Consider the following 24,674-nt stretch of genomic DNA (forward strand, 5'->3'; position numbering starts at 1 on the left):
CCAAACTTTTTCCTGATTTTTATATCAATTAGGAGCTGTAGCTCAGTGGTAGAGCGGCAGATTGCAACGTTTAATAACTTAAAATAATATTACTATTAATTAAATAGTAATATCAAAAGAGTTATAGCAGTTTATCTGTAGGCCGCGAGTTCGATCCTCGCCAACTCCTATTTTTGGTCTTTTTGACCCTTCTAGAGCTATTAGAGAGAAGGGAGAGTGTGTCTGGACGAATACCGTCACTAATGAATAGATTTAGCTGTCTGGAATGACCATATTTGTGAGTGGTTGCTGAGGGAAAAAAGTTGGTAGTCTATGTATAAAATTTCAAATCGGTCCACCCCAGCCACGGGGGAGAGACAGGAGGCAAGCGGTAATGCTTGGCAGATTGTACCGCTGTTAATGAGCAATTTTATCGAATAATATAGTTGTATCATCATGCCGTCAAGTCTAAACTTATATGCCTTCCCTGATCATCTCTCTCTGCCTCACTTCTTCTTTCCCTCTTCCCCTCAGCTATCTTCAAATATCATAAATCCCCTCGCTTGGTCGGTCTATGAATGATTGTTGTTCGTATCAATCGCTTTTAACGTACCCAACTATTTATACTTGACTGGATTATCGCAAAAGCATATAGAGGTTTACTACTGTTGTAGTAACCATCAATTATCTTTCCTACCTAATGGACTGTACTTTACTTTCTTTCGTCTTTAATTCCACTATTTTCTCTGCGGACTACTTTCCGGTCTCGCGACACCTGGCCATCTACGGAGTATTTTGGTCGCGGCAGAACCTTCTCGGTACTTCTCTTCCGCTGTGCGCCGGAACGGGTTCGGCTAGCCACTGCCGCATGTTTAATCAACTAACCGAAACTCTATTCAACTTGATGGAGTCGAGGTGGTCACTGTTGGCTATGCAACGACAATGCGATAAAGAAGTCGTACGAATTACTCTCCACCACCCCCGACTTCTCCGATCCTAGAGTGTTGTCATTCGAAATGATATCTGCTAAGAGGACACAAGCCCAAAAGGTCTTCTACCCGGTCCTTCTATACTACCCAACTTACAGGGTCCATTATGATTTGGAGGTTTTCGCAGAATTCATTGCGCTAGGGCTATCTCCCGGACTCCGTCACGCTAAATTATGTTTTGGTAGTGCTCAGAGGAGGTGATTTAGCGTTTGGGGTCATACTTTGATAGATTATCTGTGGGGTTTATCCATGTTCGCGCCATGGTTCGAACAGTTATAGTTCGTTCGTGGCAGAGGGAACAACCTAACCCAATAATTCTGCTGTAGCTGCAATTCGTCCGAGGGAATATACGCTTCGATTGCAAATTAGTGTAGCAATTGCTGTGGTTTCTGCCTTGCAATACGGTAGTGTTGACTTGTGTTTGGGAGGAGGTTTACGAGATGGCTCGAGGTGTTCTAGTCGGGATTGCGTGGTAACCTATTGGAGATGAGTAGGAGACTGTGTCTACCCTGAGAAGGCAATTCGTATGGCTATCCAAGTTACAGAGAATGTAGGCGGGCTCAGTAGGTACAAGGCCCACCATTTAGACAGGTGAAGGCGGAGCTGTTTCTGCTGGAGCCATACGGTGTTAGTTGCTAAAGACTTCCATTGAGGGAAAGGTTCGAGCATCCATTGAGCCTTAGCCAGCTTGAAAGTTCAACTCAACTAAAGAAATGTCATCCCCTACAATTGTCGTCACAAATCGAGCAACGAGCATGGTCCTTTTTTTTTTCTATAGGTTCATTTCATATGAGCAGAACAAACCGTACAGCGCGTGGGCACGATTTATAGACAGAGAGACGCCGTTTCTTGAAAACACACGGAAGACCACTGGTCAGTTGGAGTCAAAGCAAGCAAAAACAACTCTTCTTGTCATTGATACCTCAGGTCGCCAACCATTTGGTTTTTGAAATCAAAGAGGCAACCGGACTAGTCCAAAAGTGGAAGGGGGGATGGAGAGCACATGACAGAGCAGGGAACGGTCGAGAGACCGCCCCCAGTCTCTCTTTTCTTCCCCTCTTTCCTTTACATCCCCATCGAACAAAGTCGTCGAGATGCAAGGCTTTGATCAATTGCACTCTTTTTGATCGAAAGGCTACTTCTCGATGACTGCCTTCGATCATGGAAGTGAGCGCAACAAAATCGTTCGTTGCTCGGGTGTCGGTTACTCGGGTGAAGGGTACAAAAGAGCGTCTACAGAGGAGCCTACTATGGACGCGTAGAAGATACGTCGATACATATGGGACTCTTTCTGAAGACTCTCTGGACCTCCTCTTCCTGCCCTTCACTCGGGGGTCAAATCAGAAACTTGATGCCGATCCCTGATGGGCTCTGACAGGCGCCTTTGAGCGCGCGTGGAAATTTAGATGTCCTCTGGTACTCGCTGTCAATGGGTGGGATGGGCTTTTCACCAACAAGGTGGCATTGGCCCCACTCTTTGAGAACGTAGTAGAGAACATAGAGATTGTGATCAGGATCTTTGTGGGCTTTCTACGAAGATCCTATTAGGTCTCGGTGACATTGTCAGAGACTTCAATGGAGAGATGTGTGAAGAGAAAGATCCCCTGTCATTCCTCACTAGTGAGTTTATCTACAAAGTGCGGGAGATATCTCTTCTCGAGTCGGATATAGCTCTTGGCCTTCAAGAGTTGAGAGATTAATCAGACACCTCAAAGTCCACGTACACCATAAGCATGGGGACAATGAGGATAGGGACAAGTCCCAGTACTGCGAGATGTGATTTGCTGAAAGGATCAAATTCAGGGAGTTTTGCGTTCGGGTTAATTAAATACCTTGTTTTGGGTATAAAGCTCCCCGGGCCTTGCGAAAGGTTCAGCGGATTGTCTCAGGCATACAGATCCTTTACAACTTCGCTGGGAATATATCCTTTAATGGCAGGCTTTGCTGGTCTGAATCTTTACGCTCCACGATTTCACTTACCCAGCTCAGCTTAATCTGAAGTTCTACATCTGTAGAGGACCCCGCCTTGCTGTTCCTCGACGTTAAGAATCTGATCGCTGGTAGGGATATCGGTGTTTTCAAATTCTTTACGTTGCGAGTAATCGCTTGTTCTGCCTCGGGATGCCTTCCAGTCATTCGAGTTCGAGCGGCATTCCTCCTCCTAGGTGGAAGTGGTAGGATTTACCTCAACGGTACAGCTTGGTAAAACCACTCGATTCCGTGATGAGCGAGAGGGAGGGATGCGCCTAGACAGTGAGCTGACTGAATGTTTGAGTGGCTGAATGGCTCTATATTTACGTATAAAGGGAAGTGCCTATCATCTAACTGTGACAACGCCAATACTGACTAGAATTTTACACTATTATGATTAGCCCTGCTCAATCATGTTGATTTTGGTTAGGTACACTCTTCTAACTAATCGATCAAATCGTAATCATTCTCCTCCTTGACCTTGGCCTCCCTACGCTTCTCGGCCTATCATACTATACATTAGCCATGTATACATCATTGAACTTCATGAAAAGTACCTTCTTAGCACGGCGCTCGCGGTTCTTCAGGGTCTTCTTGGAGACTTCATTGCCAGCAGCGGTGGCAGCAGCGGGGCCGGGGGCAGAGTCGAGCGCGGAGAGAATGGCTCCAAGGGCCGCAGTAACGGCAGCAGGGACAGCCTCGGCGTTGGGGGAGGGGTGGAGGAGGTTCGATATATTAGTACACGATTTGCACTAAATCGAGCTATTAGTATCTTCATATACATAGTACCCCGGATTTAAACGTTTATAGTTTGGAAGAATTGACTTGAATCAGGAGAAGGAAGCAGACATACCATGATGATAGACTGAGAAGCACGAAGCTTGGCCACAGCGGTGGCCTTCTTGAGGAAGTCGACGGTGGTGGTCTTGCTGACGGGAATGATCTTGTGATTCTCGCTAAGACTGATATTAATATGAAGGTAACGTTCGTAACAATGAAAGACTATATAAAGGAGGACAAGGAATGGAAAACAAATGAAGCACGAGACTGGGACAAGTCGACCCAGTCCTACGCCGACTCACTTGCCAGCGGGACTACGACCACAAAATCAATTGTAACAAGAGAATCTGATGGGAATAGTGATAAAAAAGCATTGAATAATCGAAGATGATCCAAACGATAGATGGAAGCTGATGAAAAGGAATGTATACGTACATGGTGAAAAGAGCTTGTGGAGAATCGGCGCTTCTCAAGTTTTGCCTTTCAACATGATAAAGCGTAAGAAAATGCTGCAAAAGCCACGGGCAGGCAGTAACATGTGTATTGTCCTTGACGCTACTCACAATTTGTATGTTTGATTTCCTTCGGTAAAAGAGCCATTGGAAACTTTTCTTTCTTTCATCTTGTTTGTAATTTGTGCCATAGAAGGTCGAGGCGAAGCGATAGTTTCGATCTCTAACCAAGAGATAAGCGTATCCCGTGAGAATGAGGAGTCATTAGAGGTTACAAACAGGACAGCCTGTAAAACCTCTATAATCAAGAAGGCCATGTTGAAGATGTATGTAGGAGGAGGAAATGAAGAGACTAAGATACCGGGTGAAGAAGTCTACCTACGGCAGCTTGCTTTTGCTTGAGTGAAAGATATTTAAAGAAACATCAAGAGTTGAGAGAGTGAATTGGCAAAGAGATCCCTGTGGAAATTCATACTAGCCCGTTCTTTTTTGCAAGGGAATGGTTCCTAGGGAATGCTCTTCTAGACTTGTAATGATAAATTCACTCAGGTCTCCTGCTCGGCGACTTAGGGCTAGGTACGCTGATAGATAGTACCGCTGAACTACAAAAGATGCCATGGTACTTATCCTTTCCTCAGATCATGGCTGTGTTGATATGTGCAGTAGAGTCCACCAAGGCCAGTCTAGAGCGGTTTGGTGTCGTCTACATTAGTTTAAATAAAACCGTATCTTTCCCTTGCCAACCACGGGAAGTGCCTAGGTAGGAGAACTCCATGGTTCATACCGAACGCACTTTAGTTGACGGGTCTCTGCAGGTGAGCTTGAGCTTAAATCTATAAACCGAGAACCGCATTGGGAGTATAGGCGGGAACTTCAGACATCTGTAGGAGCTGTATAGTAAGTCAGTGGGCTCCTGTTTGACTGCCTAAGGCAAGAACTCTGCCAAGAATTTGCAACACCCACACCGGAATAAAGAAGAGCCCATCTTCTCCATCTACAACCGTCATCTTCTGTAGGATGAAGGATGAAATGGAAAAAAGGAGCTGACGGGACCTACACTGCAGGGTACCCCTGGGATAAAAGAAAGATGAAGAAGGCGTTTGAATGGAGCTGTGGCTCAGGGGTAGAGCGGTTGATGCACGTGACCCGTCCCTGGCTCGTTGATTGGCTGAAATAACTAACCTTTTCTACAGTGCAAATTTGCGATGATCAATAGGTCCCGTGTTCGATCCACGGCAGTTCCTCTTTTTCTTTTTGCTTTTCCTCCATCCTCCCTTTGAGAGACATATCATATAGGTTAGTTCCTCTGGCAGAGAGTAAAGACCATCTTCTCTCTCGGTGGATTGGTCTAGTTCTGGCTATCGTGATGGTTAATTAACTCACGGATCAGTTACAATGAAGACATTCATAGTTGGAGGAAATGATCTCCACGAGTTGTATGTCATGTCCAGCAAGCGGCAAAATGTTTGGGAGATTGTAGTAACCTCAGTTGGAATCTCCACAGTCGGTAGCCATGCTCTACACCGTACAGAAATGGCATCTATGACTGATCTTAATTTGGACAATCGCAACTACCTTACCTCTCCGTAGAATGATAGCCTAATACGGATTGTAAATGTAAACGCAATCTTTACTATCTAATCAACTTGCTATCCCAGCCTCGTCGCCGAATTCGGCATTACTCGGGGACCGTCCAATTCTGTCTCGAGGTAAACGAGCTTCAGAGGGAGAGAGGACGATCGATGGATCTAGACCATTGATTAACGCTTTAGACCGCTGTTGATCGGAGAAATGAATTGTGACCCTGGGCCAGCTTGTCGCCTGGACGCTTCCCCTAGCAGGGGTTTGGCGAGGCCAGCGGCTCACTAGACCCACTGGACGGTTAGGTTATATCATGGACGTTCCCCCATTCGCACGGCCCCAGTGTAGATGATGGCGTAACCCAAGGAAATTAGGAGGATCGATTGGGGTCAATTGGTGGCCACTGCAGCATGCAAATTAACCCAACATTTGCTTGACCGAAATCGATGTATCTCATTTCGATCCAAGACTCTGTAGACGGTCAATTGTCTGTCGTGGTGAGATGGGTGTCGATAATTTTGCTGACAGACATTTGTGAAGATGAACGATGGAAAAGTACCTGGTAGTCCCCCAATATAGGCTTATATACTGCGTTGGGGCCGGTCCCCAGTCGTGGGAGGAGGTTGTTGGTGGGAGTTGGTCCGGACGACGGGGGGAGTTTGGGTTGTTTATTGCTCGAGTCAGTCATGTCCCGTGAGTTTGGGTCCGTCCCGAGAAACGTTTCCCTTCTCGCTACCCCTTCACTCCTCTTTCTTCTCCCTCACTTGCCTCGCCCTTTCCCCTTCGTCTGCCCCTCTTGACTAGGTCGTCAACTTCGGCGGGCTGTCATCTCGTACGGGTATTCTTCTGGACCTGGCAGGCTCGTTAGCAGAACGGTCCACGAGCTAGATGTCTTGTTTCACAATCCATCCACCCACTTCTCGCACTTATTGAAAGAATAGTACTAGCCTGTCGCAGTGACCCTCCATACCCTTGATTGTTCCTGGCGCCGGTGCCATTACAGCTTGAACCGATGTTGAACCGCGAGTCTGCGAATGTCCGTGTGAACTATAATCGAAAGACGATCCATGCATTAGCGCGACTCCACGTGCTGCCGGTCTAAACAGATCCGACTGCCCTGCCTTCGATTCCATCGTGCATTTGGGACACCAGTATGCGAGTCCCGGAACACAACAGTGACTCACAAGTTTGTGGATCTACTGGAAGGAGTATAAGCAGTTCGGCTCAGGTTTTTGTGCTCGATTAGTCTCCGATGAAGGACACCCTCCGCCCACAATAGTCATTGTGACCCGGCCTGTGACACCATCATCGGGATGACTTATCTGCAAGCATAGAAGGCCCGTGGATCATAAGACTCATGCTGGAAGCCAAAAGAAATTTCTTTGCAACTGACGATAATTGAACTGGTTGGGGAACTCAGGTTTCCAAATCCGTGTTATCTAAACTGAGAATGGGAAACATCGTGGCTCAACTAGCCTAGTCAGATCAATGATCGCCTAGACCCCGGACATCGAACAAAATGCCGGCATTTCAACCCGCTCGCTCACTTCAGCTATTCTCTCAGCGGGCCTTTCGTCCGATGCAAACATACCTAGGACATGAGCATGTTGCGAGGAGCGTTGCGTTTGGGACACTCACAATGGAAAGTACGCTTTCAGACCAACGGTATCAGCCTCTCCTCGTGCCCGTGCGATGAAATCCTCGAATTGGTCCAAAGACATATCCAGCTTCTGAGTAAAGGGGTAAAGTGCCAATGTCGAGAGCAGTCTCTGGGTATTTCCACGATTCATTTCGCCGATATTCTGCATCCGTGGATCTGTTCGGCTGTCAATGGATCATATTACGAGGTTGTATCCTTGCCATTGAGGCTTACCAGTGGACCATGCACATAAAGGAAGTGGGATCATCCTCGCATCGACCTCCTGTAACCCCTCGGCAGCCAGAAGGGTTCTCAGCCGTGTACCTACGCGAAGGTCTTTTGTCTCTTCGAGAGACCCCATGAGCTGAGAACTCCACTGCCTCAACGCGTTCCGCTCTGTGATCGAGCCGTTATCGGATTGGACGTTGAAATATATCTCGATTAACTGTACCCAGCCTCCCGGTTTAAGGACTCTGTACGAGTCTGAGGTCAGTCCACGATGGCGAGACACGAACCCAATCGAACACTAGACCTTTTAATATCCCTAATATAAGATGGCCACCGATCTTTGTTGATTCCTGTCGCAAGCATTCTCGATTGCACAAGGTCGAAATGGTTAGAGGGGAAGGTAAACGGGCGGTTCAAGTCATCGACCTATGTGATGATAAGTTAGCGATATCATCTTACATCTGTCTTTCCCATCGCTCTTTCAGGGACAAATGAGGCATATCATAAGCAAGAAGACATGCTTATTGGCAAACCATGTGGCCGCCACACCCCCGAAGGCACAAGTGAAAATTGTCTCGACTTACCTGTAACCACAGGTTCTCCGGGATATCGTCTGAGTTGGCATGAGGGAATATGTCCAGACCGATGACCTGTTGGGTTGTGCCGATGAGCAAATCTGCGTCTCTTCATATTGTCACAGTTTGGGTTTTTTTACATCGCAGTCTGGGTACTGCTCCGCAACTTCGATGGCCCATGATCCGGTGCCGTAACCACAGTCGAGAATCTGTTGAGGCTGAGGGATCGGCGGAAAAATCAAGCGGTTGTCAAAAACCCGGTTGAAAATCCGGTGTTGAAGATCGAGGCGTTCCGCTTCCTCCTGGTGGACACAGTCATCAGTTAGGGGCTGGCTGGGTTGCCCGTCTGAACTTACTTCATCCACCGGCTGAAAGGATATCTGGTGGTCGATGGAGTATTTTTGATATTCACGTCGATGGATGGTCACCGTATCGCGGTATATGTCGTCTAATTCCTCCGTTTGCGAATCAGGGCTCCTTGACATCAAAGAAAAGCAGTCAGTTTGTATCATCTGCCTATGGTTGAATGCCAGGCTTGGTACGTCATTTTATTTCTGAGTCGGACGTGTGTCTTTGACAAATGTGATGTCGGTACGAATCAATAACAACGTTCAGAGGCCACATAGAGGACTCATCGCCGAGTGTTTCTTTGTATGGTTGACAATGGACAGGGGATTAATTATAATGTGGGCACGGAGATCGGTTTCTTCGAAGCGATCGATCGATGCGGCACAGGAATTTTGGCGACGGTAAAAGTACCGCCGGGCACGAGCAGGGTGCGAATACAATGCCCTCCATAGAAGACTGGAGTAATTTCTATGCGGGCCTCAACGTTCGTACTAAAATGTGCGGACGGTAGAAAAATCCGCTCAGCCCAGGTTTTGTCTGGCTTCTGAAGGGAGCAAACAAATCATTGGCAGAGAAAGGGCTCTGAAACACCCCTCCAGAAACCCAAGCAGCAACAAGAATGGCCAAACTGGAGCGAGGAAAGTCTGTCTTCTGCACTACGCTGCGTCCCACGGGCCACTAGGGCAATGGTCATGTCCACTGACCAAAAGGAAATACGCGTTCACCCTCTGGAAATCCCATGATTACATCGAAGCAGTTTGCAGGGGAGGAGGGGTCACTTGGTGGTGCCTTCCGGAGGGGCCCCGATACCGACGGATTTCGACATAGAACTAGCCTTTACCAGGGGGACTGGGCTTCGCCCGCTAAGTCTGTCAGGACGAGACGGTGTCAAGAATTGGACGACACGCCCTTCTTCCCCTCTCCTTTTCCCTCTCAGCCTGAGTCGGCTCCTTGGGACGCCAAATGTATGCTTGTTGGCTGGCTCATTTGTGTGGACCGAGAGGGAAGGCTTTGGTGTTAGCACTAGACTCAGCTCGTGTCTACAGAAATTTCTGGATCCCTGCGTCTCACAAACCAAGCCCGAGAACTGCAGCAACCCGGAATTCTCCTAAGCCCTAGGCGTATGCATAACCATATTGCATATCTAGAACGAGGATGTGCAAGCCTCCTATTGGATTTCTGGTTGGCTTGCGCTGATGCAACGGTACTCTTGGATGTGCACGCCCACACGAGCGAAAGGCCTAGGGAACGGGGAAGAAAGGGCCTACAAAGTTGGGCGTTGGCGCAAAATTCAATCCCTCATCAAGAGGCGGAAAATCTCGACCAACTAAGGAGTCGGTCGAAATTAGAGCCAATGCGTTCCCCGCCGTCATACAGTGTACACTGTGCAACCTCTGTTGCCCTTAGAACGGACTTGAATGACATCGTCAGTCTATACTAACCTGGTCCCACCGCCGTTGTTTGAGTGAGAATAGTTACCGTCGAGTTCTCCGATTCTCTCTCGATCGCAAGAACGGACCCCTCAGATACTGCAGTCAATGACGGCATTGAATGGCCGGTGGGGGCGCTGATGGCCGGTGGCTTGGATTGCAAAGAGGTAAGAAAGGGATCAACAGGGCAATACGGAGTATATCGGCCTGGCTAAATTTCTAGTGGCTCCTTCAAAATTGCGGCGTGCTTGGTCCTCGATTTTCATTCCTTTTCCCTTTTCCTTTTCCCTTTTTCATCATTTTTTGTTCCTTCTTAATGGGCTTCTCTCTGCCTATCAGCTTGCGCCCACCTCCCTTCTCACCGCTCCTTTCATTGTCGTTCGTCGCTCTACGGAGTAAGCTAAGAGCCCCTGGAATGGGTCATGGTCCCAATCAAGAATAGCAGACGCGTTTGGTATATGACTGTTATTAGCGGCCGACCAATAATCTCATGCTATCATGGCGGGCTCATTTGATCCAGGCAATATGCACGAGTGACGCTCGGGAAGCCTGAACAATCGTGGAGCCTTGGATGGAGCCCGAATTTGTGCGAGCGGATCCTGTCAACCGCTCGACGTCATCAGACCGGCAAACAGTCGCGAGAAGACGAAGACTGTAGTCGCAGGTGACCACGGAGTACAGCAAGCCAAGCTGAAAGGGATGAAGAGCGGGCTATCTAATGTACCTCGCCGCATTCATCCAGCCCCCTCGAGAGTGGAGATGCATCCTTGTTTCGCATCCATGCGCTAAGGAGCATAAGCGAGATTTTCGCGGCGTCTTGCCCTCGAACATCACGCATGCATGCTGACAGGGAAGTCATGCATGTCTACCACGTCAGACGCCGGACCTGATTATCAGCATCCAAACTACCGGGTCTCAGGTGGAAAGCAAAGCATGGACACGGGGCAGATTGGCAGCGAACCCAGAGCCATGGTTCACCTTCGGCAAGAGAGTTGACGCCGGAGACTACGGCGGTTAGGCCCGCTAGTGTGGCTATAGCCCGAACCCACCTGCAGCAAACACGAGGTACGCTTGACGATGTCGAGAGTTTTTCTCGTTCAGTCAAAATTGAGAGACTCTTTATCTACGTCGTCGCTACTGCTGATGTCTCTGCCAACCGCATGCGGCTCGTTGAGGGGTGATTGTATTCATACTATACAAACTCGCAGGTTGGCCTCATGGTCTCCTGTCGATTTTTCTCTACGTTGTCTTTCATTTGTTTCCATCGTTAGGACCAAACTCACCGTAGGTCCTCCGATCCCGTCATGTACTCCACACTGGCCTTGACAACCTCCATGACGATAGACACCTCAGCCTCGGTGCGAGGTGCATAAATCAGAACATACTCCGATGGTAGCTCGAAAGTCCGGCCTGTTATAGCCTTGGGAACCGAGGCCCCAGACAAGGAATGACGCTGACCCCAGCCAGCGTCAAAGATTTTTTTGCCTGATAACGGAAAGAAAAGAGAAAGAGGGATCAGCTGGGTTAGGCTGTGGCGACAGGTGTTCCTAGAACACCCTCCTAGCAAATGAGGGAGCAAACTTACAATCTGCTGGTGCTAGTGTCACATGAAGCGAACCATCCTTCAAACGGTGAATATGAGCAATCTCACGCTTGGTCTTCTCCGCCGGCAGAGTACTCGCAAGTCCATCGGCAACGAATAATGCATCTGCGTGGAGTTCCAGCCCTGACGGTGCCAGTTTCACGAGATGCGAGTTTCGAACCGCGAAAGACTCGAACTCCTCAACGAGTTTCTGACCATTTTTTGCGTTAGTATGCCTGATCAAGATCTCTTTTGTGGCCGTTTACAGAATGTCTTGGACTCGTGCGTTTCTCCTCAGGCCGAGCAACAGACATGATATATATATACCTTCTGCATTTCCTTGGACGCAAACTCATCCAGTTGTCTCTGCGGCACCATATGCGGTCCAACCTTTGGTCTTCCGCCCTCTCTGTGGCTTAGTTCCTTCTCTCCGGGCAGATAACTCGTGCTCTCCCCGTCTTTGATTTTCCGTGTATAGACATCCGTCGAAAACATCTCTCGTTTGAAGGGGCGCAACACCACGCGCACGCCAAACCATCCGATCGCATTGTGTGGGCTGCCACCGGGGCCATAGGACATGTAAGTTCGGTAGTCGCGATAGGCCAGGACGATCAGGGTGGCCGAGAGGGCGGAGAGGAGAATCTTCGGGGCGGATGTGGTTGTTAGATTGGACGTAGCGGGCAGAGAAGGAAGATGTGAGGCTATTGACGAGAGGGATTGAGGGAGAGAGGGCATTTTGATCGTATGGCAAGAATATATCAGAGAAGGTAGGTACTGTAAGAACGCATAAGAAGGCTGAGGGGTAGGGAGGTGAGAAAGATCGTCAGATGGAACGATAAAACGACGTAAGCAAGGTAGAGCCAGCCTTAAATATTAACGCGAACACCGTTAAGTAAGAAAATAATCACCGACCGGGGCAATCGGGAATAAGCAAGGACAAATAGAACAACTCCAACGCTGTTGGTCGATTCCGAATGTACTTTGGGATTTTATCGTACGACATGACTCATTGTTCTTCCGAGAATCCTTGCACCTATAGGTACAGTACGATCTCTACCTCGTAGTGCATTGATTTTGAATGTGAATTTCCATTCCATATTCCACGCCAGGGTATTATCCTATACCTTATAACTCTGCCTGTGCCTGTGCCTATACCGGATAACTATCGCATAACAAATTCAAAAGCAAGCATTCAATCAATCAATCAATCAACCTCCGGTTTTTTCGATAATGCCATGCTATAATGGGATGAAGAAATACAAGAACCTGCCTGCCTGCCTGCCATGCTCCGTGCGCTGTCCGAGACTCCGAGGGTAGAAAATGAAATTGTTAAGATAGGGAAGGGCCAGATGGATATATTGACGGTTTATGTGAGGGGGAAATAGTGTGAGTGGTGTCCTAGTTCCGATTCCATAGGACGAAATCGAAACTCGGCAATAAGGGGATGGCCGATTTCACTAGTCGACACGCAGGGGCTTTCAGACAGGACCGTCTTCTTTGGTGATTGAGTTCAAGACGTGTGCCAGCTTGAGCAGGACGACACTTTCTGTCGCCGCATAGTAGTTGAGACTAGATAAAATCGCTATTTAGCATGGCTCTGGTGTGGTGAAAATGGGGGCAAATTACCTGTCCATCAAGATCCGCAGGTGGCGGGTGAAATGATCCTCGTATCGCTTAAGACTTTCTTCAAGTTTTGCTATACGTGTTGGATCATATCCGCGCGGATCAGAGCTGGGGGCCTTACCGGCGAGATCGGGGTCAGCCAAGTATAGTCCTCGTCCGACTGCCGACGCAGCCCAGCTTGTATACATGTTGCAGCACATTAGGATTTTGGAGTGGATCTATAACACATGGTCAGGGGCCTGCGGAATCTCTTCGAAGTCTGCGTGACATACCTTCAATAACTTCGCCTGTGTGAGCATGCATTCTTTCAGACAGGTATCTAGAAAGTCGACGTGGTCCTGCATCAGCTCATCCACGGTCCGGTTAGCTTGTTTGATACCGTTCACGGTCACTTCTGACCCCTGCGCATCGGCCCCGTTCACTCGGTCCATCAGATTCTGCCAGTTGGGTTCGATCACCTCTGCCGTGCAGAAGTACAGCAGCTGTTGCACAAAGATAAGCATTTTTGAGCGCAGACTCCACGCCCGGCGCTTCCACACCTCAACCCTTCGGTCTGAGGATTTATGCCGCCAGCAAGTGGACTTGCTCTGGTCGAGCCAGCAACCAACAAGTAGATTTTCATGGTGGCGGAGAGATAGGAGATGTCGGAAAACGAGTTGGTATCGGAGCACGGTCTTGCGACTGATAACAAGAGATAGAGGGAAGGGCACCGAGTAGTCCAGTTCAAGAGCCTCAAACCCGTTGATGTTCTTGTCATCTTCGACATGCGACTGGGCAACCTGCATCCCTGCTTCGGGGTTGTCCTGATCAATACCTGAGACGCTCACTACTTGCATCAGCCATTTCGTAAGTCCGACTTTATTCATCCGAACTTTGACATCTTCTTTGAACGGGTCCTGGGCCGCGATACTGCCCGGTTGCCGAAGCACCAGGTCGAGAAGGGATTGCAGTTTAGATACGTTGACCGCTTGGGCGGGCCGGCGTAATTCGGGCCCGCCAATCTCGAGGAAGAAGGAAAAGTAGTCGGAGCGGTCGAGGAAGAAATAGTGCTTGAGAGAGCGGAAGCGGGTAGTGAGCGAGTTTTTGGTGAGAAGGAGGTTTAACAACGATGCGTTGGCGTAGGTATAGGCGGCGTTAACGTTGTCCAGGAATCTGGGATCGTCGAGTGTTTGGGGTACATCCTTGACCTCTTTGCTCACGTCGACACCACCGCATTCTCGGACGACATTCAGGTATTTACCAGCCAGGAGGACTTTGTCCCGCACACTGTCCAGTTGAGGAGGAACCTCATTATCGCGAATCGTGTACCGCTTTTCCCAGTATTCGTCCGTGTAATCTTCCTCGAGCTTCTCTCGCTTGATCCACTTCTGCTCCTTGACAAGGAACTCGGCGTGAGGGTCTTTGATCCCACCATGATGTAACCACTCGTTGAGCATCGTCATATATGGCCGACTCGCATCACGAAGCAGCCGCTCTAAAAGAGCCTTGCTGGTTGGGTCCCCAGAATACGTAGCCAATCGCTCCGTAAGGAGCCGTAGCACATTACCACCCTTGCATATCTTCTTGCTAGACATGGCACCGGGAACCAAGTCTCCACCTTCTTTCAGCTGCTCCAGGATATTATCCACGTCGTCAAAGTCATCGATCGACTCGTCAAGGTCTTGGTCTAAAAGTCCATTCCGGCGGAGCAACTCCTGGCCCATGGAATGGAGTTGAGCGAGGCATTGGCTAGTTGGCATGGTGTGTAGGTGAAGGAGCTGCAGAGTGAAACTGGGATTGTTAAGAAGCTGGCTTTCGAGCTGCGCAATGAGAATCAGGTAATCCTTCAGGATCTTGCGAATCGTGGCACACAAAGCATGGCTGACTGCTCCAAATTCTGCACGACTTTGGACCTCCACAAATGCTTCCAGCGCACTATAATGCGTCGCCATCTTCAACATCGATAAGGTCAGGTCTCTCAAGGTTGGATCCAATCCCGAAGGTAGCTGAAAAACGGGCCCAGTTAACCGGTCCTTTTCAACAGCAGGGTCGTAGTTGCTGTGATAGTGGATGTACTGGCCCTCAAATCCCATAAACACGAATAACAGATCGTCTAGTAAGGCCTTCTCTTGCGTATCCACGGAAAGTTCTCGGAGCGGCGTGGGTTGAAGTGATTGAGGCAGCGTGGAGGCTAACGGCGCAACCGATACTCGTGTCGCCAAAGGCGCGGTTGAATGAGGCATCAGGGAGGCATGAGGGTTCCAGGGTACTATACGATAGCACAGTCAGTCAGTGTTTGCGAATCTGGTGGTATTGTTAGTAGTAGAGGGAGGATTACGGACCTTCCTCCGGTTCCTTCTCCTGATTTCTAGCTTGAGAAGCCGCAATATCCCCCTGCACGCCTCGTTTTGACCGTGATCTCTCCCATTCCCCCCTGTTCCCAGCACTAGAAGACTCCTTAACCGGATTTCGAGTCCGAGTCTGCGACCGTTCCTTCGAGTGGATCGTCATTCGTTCGGAGCGTTTCTCGCTGGCCATGTTCTGTTGTTCGCGAGGCATTCTATTCTTCTGGCTGGACGTGCTGCCCCGGTGGCCTGCATTATCCGACTGCAATGGGGAGGCGCCGCTGCGCAGAGCGTGTCGCTCGGCATCGCCGACGCGATTGGACGCAACGCGGGGTCGTGGAGCGTTCATGTGGCTGGCGCGACGGTCATTGACGGACATGGTCCCGCGAGGTAAAGAGGAGAAGTCCGATCATGCAACATGGACCGAAATTGGCGGAGTTGGGTAACGAGGGTCGAGGGAGAAAGAGGAATCTGGGAAGGTAAAGTATACAATCGACTGCGGGCGTCACGTCGCGGAGTAGCGAAGGTCGGCGGGTAAGGCACGTTGATGCCTGACGGCCTGAGGCGGCGTCTCCGCCAGGCACTCAGCGGACTTGCGTAGACTGACGACGGGAGCTTCGCCCGAGCTGCACCAAGAACAAGCTCACACCTCCTTCGTCCTCTCCAATTCAAGTCGCTTCTATCCCCCCTCGCTGTCACCCGGACCCCCTCTTCTTTCTTTCAGAATTACCTGTGAATTGTCATCGTATCCCATAGCCCGCCAACATGTTCATCGCGCGATCGGAATATGGTAAGCTCCATGACGACCTCTCCCCTCTAATGCGGTCTATCCTATCTAACAACGATGCTCAACAGACCGTGGAATCAAGTACGAACCCTGGACTCCCCCTTATAATTACCGCAATACTCTTCGCTCCTCGGTTCCCTGACAATGAATTTCTTGCAGCACCTTCTCCCCGGAGGGGCGTTTGTTCCAAGTCGAATACTCTCTGGAAGCTATCAAACTGGGCTCAACAGCGATCGGTGTATGTGCATCCATCCGTTCCAGCATCCAGGGTTGAGCCTGTGGTCCTCCCAACATGCTTCTTTTGGATATTTTCCCGGACTTCCCGCCAGATCTTCTTCTAATCCCCAAGAATAGGTCGCAACATCAGAAGGTGTCATCCTAGGTGTTGAGAAGCGTGTCACATCCACCCTCCTCGAGGCTTCTTCTGTCGAAAAGATTGTCGAGATCGACCAGCACATCGGCTGTGCCATGTCTGGCCTGCAGGCCGATGCCCGCAACCTTGTCGAGCACGCCCGTGTCGAATGCCAGAACCACGCCTTCCACTACGCCGAGCCGCTGAGAGTCGAGAGCTGCACCCAGGCCATCTGTGACCTGGCCCTGCGATTCGGAGAGACCGGTGATGACGAGGAAAGTGTCATGAGTCGACCTTTCGGTGTTGCCTTGTTAATTGCGGGCTTTGACGAGGATGGCCCTCAACTGTATGTTCCCTTTAGTCATTTGGACTGCCATTTTCTATCTTTGCGCTCATCCACACCCCCTCGCCCCGCACATGCACACATTGTATCATTTACTAACTTATCTCTACCCGTAGATATCACGCCGAGCCGTCCGGTACGTTCTACCGATACGATGCGAAGGCCATTGGATCTGGAAGCGAGGGTGCGCAGGCCGAGTTGCAGAATGAATACCACCGCTCTTTGACGCTCAACGAGGCGGAAACCCTGGTCCTGAAGACGCTGAAGCAGGTCATGGAGGAGAAGCTCGATGCGAAGAATGTGCAGCTGGCCAGTGTGACCAAGGAGAAGGGCTTCCGCATCTACAACGACGAAGAAATGGGCAGCGCTGTTGCGCGGTTGGGCGAAAACCAATAAACGAGCGCTGGAATTAATGCGCAAGACTTCTGACGGGCTGATGTGGGATGTTTAGGACTCGTTTGTCCTGTTTTCAAGGTCGTGTATCTGTTTTGGAATCGAATAGAAAATTACAATGGCCTCATTTAATGATCTGATATTCATGATTGAACTTTTGGTGCTGAGGAACTAACAAATTTTCCTGCGGGCGAGATACAGCTAATATGGCTTCTATATACAACAGGTTATATGTGATTAAACAACTCCGGTGGTCTACCGGATCTTGTACACGCAGGGCTTAAGAGCCGCGGCCTCTTCCTCAGGCGACATGCTGGCAGTTTGCGAAGGTTTCTCGATGAACCTCTTCTTGCCCGGACCGGGTTTGGTTCCACCGATAGAGGCATACTTGCCCTTGGTAGGCGCACCGCCCTGCTTGATGAATTCCATCTTCACAAACATCTTATTCGACTTGTCCACGGTCTCGGACTTGAGAATGAAGCCGCGACTCCGGAATACCTCGACAAACGTCGAAATGTCGGTCTCGTCGTCTTGCTTGGGCTGAGCGTCCTCGGCAAAGACGTCGGCGTCATCCACATCCGATCCGTCGTCGTCGCCATCTTGCTTCTTCTTCAGCTTCTTCTTCTCCGACTTGCTGAGCGGCTTCCGGGCGCCGATTTGCGCCTTCTTCCGCGTCACTTTGCCGAATCGACTCTTCACCTCACTGACCCAGCACTCACCCTTGCCGTCACTGCGCAGCACCCGCCAGGCTTCTTCCACGAACGAAACCCAGTTGGTTCCCATCAGACTGAGACAGAAGATGGCCACGTCGACGGAGCCATCATCAACGGGTAGGTTGGAGATATCAGCCTTCGTGATGGGCGATCCCTCGGGAGCGTGGAGATCGTAGCTAGAAAGCTTCAAGTTCAACTTCTTTGCCGAAGGAATCAAGGCGCGCGCGAGCTGAGCGTCACCGCAGCCAAGATCAGCGATCGTGCAAGCTCCATTGGGTCGCCGAGGCAAAGGCTGGGGTCCTCTGCTCTTGTTGTCTGGCTTGTTTCCCCTCTTGGGAGGGGATCCTTTCCCTCTGCTGCGAATAGCCGCAATGTAACCGTCGACCGGGTTGGAGGGCCAGGATTCCTTCACCTGGCGCGAGAAGCCCGCGTGGTATTCGTCAAAGAGTTCGGGGTTGGAGGTAAAGAGTTCCAGAGCTTGCGTGGAGGGGGTGGTATAGAGGGTTTCGTTCAGGTGACGGAAACGAGACGAGATCAGTTTCTGGCGCATGGCTTGCTGCAGAGGCGTGAGGATAGCTTCGGTCTTGGGAGGAGCCACAGGAAGAGAGTTCGTGGGTGCAGAGGCATCCTTGGAGACGGTCTGATCCTCTTCTCCATTGGCCTTCCGCTCGTCCTTGTTCTTGTTCTTCTTCTGCTTCTTGTTTGCTCTCTTTCCTTCGTTCGCGCCAGCCTCGTTCTCCGGGTCTTGCTTGGGTTCCTTCTTATCTTGCTGCTTCACTGGGCTCTGTGGCTTTTCTCCCTGCGATCTCTGGTCCTTCTGCTGCTGCTGCTGCTTCTTCTTCTCGGCCTTAGCGGCCCATGGTGTAGGTTTCTGGCCTTCGATGTGCCGACGGTACATCTGATCGACATTTCCCTTAGTCACATGGTCCTCTCTCTTGCGTTTGTTGGATTTATCATTAGGTTTGTTCGATCCATTGGCCTGCTGAGCCTTCTGACTGGGTTGTTCGGATTGCTGCGCGAGGCCGGAGCTGGAAACCGACCAACCTGGAACGGCGAACATGATGCCGAATTGCTAAGAAGTTCGACGCGCGGCTTGCGATGCTATTTTTAAGCGGTCTAGAAGATAACTGGTAGAAACAGGAAAAGCTTAAAAGGAATAAATTTTGCAAGGCACTCCCACCAGGTCGAAAATCTCGGGTTGGCGCCAGCGAGAAAAAATCAGGCAAAGGCGGGTTTCCATGGGAAATTTCAGCCCGTGGTGGCTTTCTGCCGGACTTTTCCATGGGCGGTCAGGCGGTGCTTATGGCGGGTCTTCCTCGTTGGTTGGGAGTTGCTTACCGACTTCTGCTCGTCGGTCGATGGCTGCGATTTACATTAGCTTATTGCAGTGGCTACACTAGCTCGTTTGATGAAACAGATCGTCTATTTTACTCCTTAGGTCTGTGATCCATGAACACCATAAAGGGGAAAACAAGAAAAATGGGTGCAGATCCCCTTCCCTGAAGAAAATGTGGCAAACGTCAGACTGACGGAGGAGCTAAAGTATTCCAATCCTTGGCCCCCAAGATGGAGTCGCATGGTCAGAAGACGGCTTCATCTTCTATCGACGTCGAACTCTAAAGTTCTTGAAACAAAAAAGAGAGTCTAGGCCAGCAAACTCAGATGGCAAACTTACCTCGTCCCAAAGACCTACACCGGTGTAGGACGGACTGTCGAGTCGGAGCCGATTGACAAAGGACAAGAACCGTGGGGAAAAATGGGGACTTCTGGCTGCCGACTGTAGGCCAATCAAGGATCATCCCCGGGTGAGTCTGGGCCTAAAATCAATGTATTTTTGGTGCGACGAACACACCATCGTTCCCAATCTGCCCCCGCCTGCTAAGCCGCGCAATGAAGGCTTTTTTATTAAAGTCTCCATCATTGCCACGCCATGCTCGGTTGATTTGGTTCAAACGATGAAATTCTTGTCTCGCCTGGTTCCTGATCTGCTGTGATGGGAAACCCAAATCTTATCAGGGGCCCTGGGGAGGATCTGGGTCCCGACGCTGATGTCTCGGCCCCGGACCGTCAACAAGAGGAGACCACTACAGACCCGGCAGCAAAGAGTGCCGAGGCGCAGAGAATTCCTAAGAAACGCACCAAAACGGGATGTCTAAGTACGTTTACTGATAGTTTTGAATTGGATTTCGCCGAACCAAATCATCCGTTAATCAAACTACAGCCTGTCGGCAGCGACGCATCAAGTGCGGGGAGGAGAAGCCTATATGTAACAACTGTGTTAAATCTAAGCGAGAATGTAAGGGATATGCTCAGCGCTTGGTCTTTATGAACCCACTTGGAGTTTCCAATCCCTCGAACACACAGGTGGCACACACCCAACTGCCGCCAGCACCTGCCAACCTACCACTCCCGAGCGGCTACGATGCTCCCGTATTCTCTCAACAGAGACCAGCCGGCTCACACCGTCCTGTATTGGCTCCGAGGCCAATTCCACTCCCTACATTAGAGCAGGCGCATTTACCTGCAGCTACTCCATCGCAATACGGAGAATACCAGGAGGCTGACGCTCTGCCCTTGTATTATCATCCTATTCATGGCCAGGGTCCATCCGTATCTGACTCTTCGACTGTGCAACGAGCACCGATCCCTGCGGCAGATTATCACAAACCACCGCAAGAGTTAACAACCACCTTCGATGGAACTTACCAACAGCACCCAACGGGGGCTAATATACAGAATCATTCTGCACAGCATCACCTTAGGGGAAGTCAAAGCACCAGTGGCTGGGTTGCTTCCTATGGTACTAATAACCCGTATGATGAGTATCTCAGAAACCATGTCGCGGCACCAAGTGCTCCTGAGTTTTCACAGGTACAGGGAAAACCACCCTTTCAGGAAGTTCTTGCTCTCATGGAAATGCTAATTAAATCGTAGATCCCAGGTGTCGCATCACAACTAGGCTTTCCACACTCGGGGACAAGTCGACCCCAACAACAACCACATAGTTACCAATCAGCATCTACACCACTTTCACCGTCCCAGTATGATGACGAAGGTGATGATTACTACGACGTCGGGTCTGATGAAGAACTGGAAGATCCAACTACTGCTGAAAACTTCAACCAGCTTAGCCTGATCATGGCCTCTGCGAACCGGGATCAAAGACAGCTCCGTTCGTTTACGACCTATTTGAACGAGCCCAATCTCCTCGCTTCGTATCATCCCACTCTTGGCTCTTCGCCTTTGAATAACCCCAAAACCGCGCGAATATTTCTGCATTTTATCCACTCTACGGGGCCTACTTTGTCAGTCTTTGAGAGGCACCCGGTCGATCCTTCCACTATGTTTGGCGCACCCGTGTCGCCGGCGCAGCAAGGTTTGTGGACATACACTTTACCTTTCAAAGCATTGGAGCATCAAGCCTTGCTGCAAACCATCCTTGCCGTCAGTAGCTTGCACATCGCGTACCTACAACAAGCTCCGCCGACGCTCTCTTTAAGACACTATCATTTTGCACTCAAAAGGGTTGGTGTGGCCGTGGGATTACCCACGCGTCGTAAGCAAGTTGGAACTCTGGCCGCCGCACTGCTCCTAGCATACTATGAGGTCATGAATGCGGAACATTACCGGTGGAATAGCCACATCGCTGGCTCCGCCCAGTTGATACGCGAGATTGATTTCGCCGGCCTAACACGGGACCTTCGTGCGCATCGACGCAGGGTAAAGGCACAACGAAAGCTAAGGGGCCCGGGGTTATCGTTTCAGCAAGCGTATTTGTTCGGAAGCGCCGCAAACGACGACGACCCATTCTGCGAGAAAGAGAGTAGCATCAATGAGGACCTAATAGGATCGTTTGTCGGTCGAGCTGTCAATTACGATGAATTCGGGCAAGTCGAAGAGGGCCCAGGAAAATCTCGTCAGAAACACTTCACTCGGAAAGATATCGAAGCCTTTCGGATTCAATGTGATCTCTATTGGTGGTATTGTAAGCAAGATATGCTGCAGAGCCTTATCAGTGGCAGTGGACTGTTGTAAGTGTTGCACACATACGTGGTGGTCCCTCTATGAGGGTTCATCGACTGACAGCAAGCTAGTCTGCCGTTTTCTCAATGGAATCAATGTCCACCTCGTGCAGGTATCGGTCGCTTGGATGCTGTTTATGGCTCGGCAGATCACTTGTGGCTTCTGCTGGGTCGATTGACCGACTTCGGGCGTCGCGATAGGAAGAGAAAGTTGAAAGCCACTAGGGCTACTGGGACTGACTGGAAACCTGATGCCGGGCTCTTCAACTTCATGGCTAGATTTGCTGCGGCACCCCCTGGTATGCAAAGGGGACCTCCCCCAAATGCTCCATCGGGCACTCCTGCCGCTGGTGCTCCTCCTCGTGCTCCTCCCGGTTCGTGTGAATCTCGTGCCCAACCCGCCAACATCACCACCGCCCGGCCTGGCCAGCACCGTGGAGGAAGCCCGGAAAGCGGAGGTCCTCCCATGTACGGCATGGTCCCATCTAGCGGGCCGAGACACATTCCTGCTGCTTTCGCCGACACGGCAGCTCGACCTGACCACCCCACTCAAGGGGTGGAGGATGACGAGTCTGGGTCGTATGGCGAGGCCGAATCCGAGTGGGAGAGCATTCTGGCCGCGTTCGACACCTTTGCGAAAGCGATAGGCCCCCATTTCATGCCGCTACCGTCCGACAGTGCTCCACCGATCTCCACCCCGTTCGGTCCAGCCCTTCAGTACCGCACGCAAACGATTGCGGTAGTGTGGGGATTCTACTATACGGGCCTCATGCTTCTGTATCGACTGCACCCATGCATGCCGCCTGCAATGATGGTTGCAGCGGGCGTAGCGGCGCCTGCAACTGCCAAGTACGCGCAGATCGTCGGACAGGTCGCGGCCGGCATTTACTATCCACAGATTCTCAATAGCGAAGTAGGTCGTCTGAGTCCTACTCTCGGTTCCTGCCTGATCGAGATGACCGTGCCTCTCTTCTTCGCCGGCGTACAATACATGGAGGCCGCCCATCGGCAGTGGATCGTCACTACGCTCCACAAGGTTTCCCGTCTAACCGGGTGGAAGTCGTCCGACGCCGTGGCCAACGGATGTGAACACGCATGGACGATGGCCGCGAAACAGGGACGAGGTCCCCCGTACCAGCGCCGAGACCAGAGCTCCTACGAGCCTTCCCCAATCTGGACGCACGAGCAAGCAAACGACAACCCGGAGAGGCGATTTGTCACGCTCCCGGAACCCGTTCGGTCTAATTGGGCGATGGGGATTCTAAGTCTAGAAGACGATCTGCTAAATTTGGAGATAGCAGATCGAATGTAAATAGACCGACAACGACAACACCGACGTTGCTCGGCAGGACTCCGTTGGCAAGAGGGGCCCGTGGCAATCGAGCTCTCTGTAAGAATCAGATAGAGACCTTCTGATCGCTCGCAGAAGAAAAAGAAAAAGAAAAAGAAAAAGAAAAAGAAAAAGTTTTCACTGATGTCCAAAATCATATGGACACGCTCAAATTCGCTATCACCTGATGCAAGTATTATGGACAGGGATTCTAGACCGTAGGTGACTCCCTTAGGGGTCCCAGTTGTGGGCGCCGATCATCATGCAGGAATTCCAAGACAATCAGACCAGTTGTGGCTTTGCTTTTTCTGCTGCTGACCTGGCTTGCTGCTTCACATCTGTAACAGACTTCCATCAGACTTACCAGTACAACATCTCCCATCCGCGGCGGCGTCCCCTGGTCCGGACGATGTGGGGATTCTCGGGGTTTGGCAACCAGTGGGCAGCAGTGACTCGGCCGTAGGGTACACATGGAGGCGTCTGAGTACGAACACATGGCACCGCAGATCAACGGTCCCCTTGCAGAGCGGAACCCGCCTTCCTGAAGCGTCCTTTCACCTTGGACTTGTAAACTCTCCAGGTCGACGGTGACCTGTAGGCTGCGGTAGCCTCCTCGCCAGCGTCGTTTGGGACCACTTGGTCCGAATTCAATGCTCGAGCTGCATTCCTTAGCGTTTGTCTAGCACCGACCAGTCGCGCGTATGGCCACGGCCTTTTCGCAATCGCATACGGCGCATCGGTCTCTTATGTCTCAAACACCAATGCCCAACCGCGCGCGCGGCCGTGGGGCTGGGGTGGAGATCTTGGTTGACAGGCGAGCATATGCATGGGATTGGGTAGCAGCATCTAGACTGCCAGATCCGCGATGGCAGCGACTGGACCAGATGGGCCAGACAAGGCCAGGTCGATGAGCTGATGCGAGCTGAAGGGACCAGACGCCCGGGGACAGACGAAACGAAGCGAGACAGATCGGATCGACGCACACACAAGCAGCATTTCGAGGGTTGACGAAGCCAAAGCCAAGCGCCGATCCGTGGCGAAAGGATGAATGAATTGGTGCAACGAGGCGTTTGCTTCACCACTTTCCCTTCGTTACGCCCGCCGGCGGTGGCGCCCCGGCCTGAGGCAGGCATTCTTACCATCGTTACCGTAAGGCTTTCGTCCCGCCGACGTCATTTTGTCTCCTTCAGGCTTCCTTTTTCTTTTTTCGACTTCTTCCTCTTATATCTCCCC

The 24,674-nt window shown here is 50.8% G+C and overlaps 7 protein-coding genes and 2 non-coding genes across 9 annotated transcripts; 4 read left to right on the top strand and 5 right to left on the bottom strand.

The window, feature by feature from the left end:
- The first annotated feature begins 31 nt into the window (after positions 1-31).
- LDX57_002376 lies at positions 32-169 on the top strand. Its single transcript has one exon. It is a non-coding gene; the product is annotated as a tRNA-Cys (tRNA).
- A 3,214-nt stretch (positions 170-3,383) lies between these two features.
- Positions 3,384-4,488, bottom strand: LDX57_002377 (uncharacterized protein; the record flags this gene model as incomplete). Its single annotated transcript, XM_046084027.1, has 4 exons — positions 3,384-3,443; positions 3,497-3,691; positions 3,793-3,895; positions 4,451-4,488. The coding sequence occupies 4 exons, from the start codon at positions 4,486-4,488 to the stop codon at positions 3,384-3,386; spliced, it is 396 nt and encodes a 131-aa protein (XP_045939990.1).
- A 789-nt stretch (positions 4,489-5,277) lies between these two features.
- On the top strand, positions 5,278-5,415 carry LDX57_002378. Its single transcript has one exon. It is a non-coding gene; the product is annotated as a tRNA-Val (tRNA).
- Positions 5,416-5,813: 398 nt separating this feature from the next.
- On the bottom strand, positions 5,814-11,095 carry LDX57_002379 (uncharacterized protein). Its single transcript, XM_046084028.1, has one exon. The coding sequence runs from the start codon at positions 8,704-8,706 to the stop codon at positions 8,314-8,316; it is 393 nt and encodes a 130-aa protein (XP_045939991.1). The 5' UTR covers positions 8,707-11,095; the 3' UTR covers positions 5,814-8,313.
- On the bottom strand, positions 11,096-12,501 carry LDX57_002380 (uncharacterized protein). Its single transcript, XM_046084029.1, has 3 exons — positions 11,882-12,501; positions 11,558-11,765; positions 11,096-11,457 (listed from the first exon to the last, which is right to left on the bottom strand). Exons 1-3 carry the CDS (start codon positions 12,287-12,289, stop codon positions 11,252-11,254), a joined length of 822 nt encoding a protein of 273 aa, XP_045939992.1. The 5' UTR covers positions 12,290-12,501; the 3' UTR covers positions 11,096-11,251.
- Positions 12,502-13,032: 531 nt separating this feature from the next.
- alp4 (gamma-tubulin-complex subunit SPC97) lies at positions 13,033-15,880 on the bottom strand (the record flags this gene model as incomplete). The annotated part of the gene is made up of 4 exons (XM_046084030.1): positions 13,033-13,123; positions 13,181-13,395; positions 13,450-15,425; positions 15,499-15,880. 4 exons carry the CDS (start codon positions 15,878-15,880, stop codon positions 13,033-13,035), a joined length of 2,664 nt encoding a protein of 887 aa, XP_045939993.1.
- Positions 15,881-16,266: 386 nt separating this feature from the next.
- pup2 (proteasome core particle subunit alpha 5) lies at positions 16,267-17,379 on the top strand (the record flags this gene model as incomplete). The annotated part of the gene is made up of 5 exons (XM_046084031.1): positions 16,267-16,291; positions 16,357-16,369; positions 16,448-16,526; positions 16,643-16,986; positions 17,100-17,379. The coding sequence occupies 5 exons, from the start codon at positions 16,267-16,269 to the stop codon at positions 17,377-17,379; spliced, it is 741 nt and encodes a 246-aa protein (XP_045939994.1).
- A 252-nt stretch (positions 17,380-17,631) lies between these two features.
- RRP8 (25S rRNA (adenine645-N1)-methyltransferase) lies at positions 17,632-19,149 on the bottom strand (the record flags this gene model as incomplete). Its single annotated transcript, XM_046084032.1, has 1 exon — positions 17,632-19,149. One exon carries the CDS (start codon positions 19,147-19,149, stop codon positions 17,632-17,634), a length of 1,518 nt encoding a protein of 505 aa, XP_045939995.1.
- Positions 19,150-20,082: 933 nt separating this feature from the next.
- On the top strand, positions 20,083-23,423 carry LDX57_002384 (putative C6 finger domain protein; the record flags this gene model as incomplete). The annotated part of the gene is made up of 4 exons (XM_046084033.1): positions 20,083-20,245; positions 20,311-20,960; positions 21,024-22,120; positions 22,184-23,423. The coding sequence occupies 4 exons, from the start codon at positions 20,083-20,085 to the stop codon at positions 23,421-23,423; spliced, it is 3,150 nt and encodes a 1,049-aa protein (XP_045939996.1).
- Positions 23,424-24,674: the final 1,251 nt, after the last annotated feature.

This window comes from Aspergillus melleus, assembly GCF_016097325.1.
Source record: "Aspergillus melleus strain CBS 546.65 chromosome Unknown contig1, whole genome shotgun sequence".
In the NCBI taxonomy this organism is placed as follows: domain Eukaryota; kingdom Fungi; phylum Ascomycota; class Eurotiomycetes; order Eurotiales; family Aspergillaceae; genus Aspergillus; species Aspergillus melleus.

What these genes read in the sequence shown, in the direction of transcription:
- LDX57_002379 (XM_046084028.1), bottom strand. Translation starts at nt 8,706, where the DNA reads ATGATACAAACTGACTGCTTTTCTTTGATGTCAAGGAGCCCTGATTCG.
- LDX57_002380 (XM_046084029.1), bottom strand. Translation starts at nt 12,289, where the DNA reads ATGCCCTCTCTCCCTCAATCCCTCTCGTCAATAGCCTCACATCTTCCT. An exon ending in CGTCCAAGGAAATGCAGAAG is followed by an intron (nt 11,766 to 11,881) that starts GTATATATATAT and finishes AAAAATGGTCAG; the next exon opens with AAACTCGTTGAGGAGTTCGA. An exon ending in GACACTAGCACCAGCAGATT is followed by an intron (nt 11,458 to 11,557) that starts GTAAGTTTGCTC and finishes TTCCGTTATCAG; the next exon opens with GCAAAAAAATCTTTGACGCT.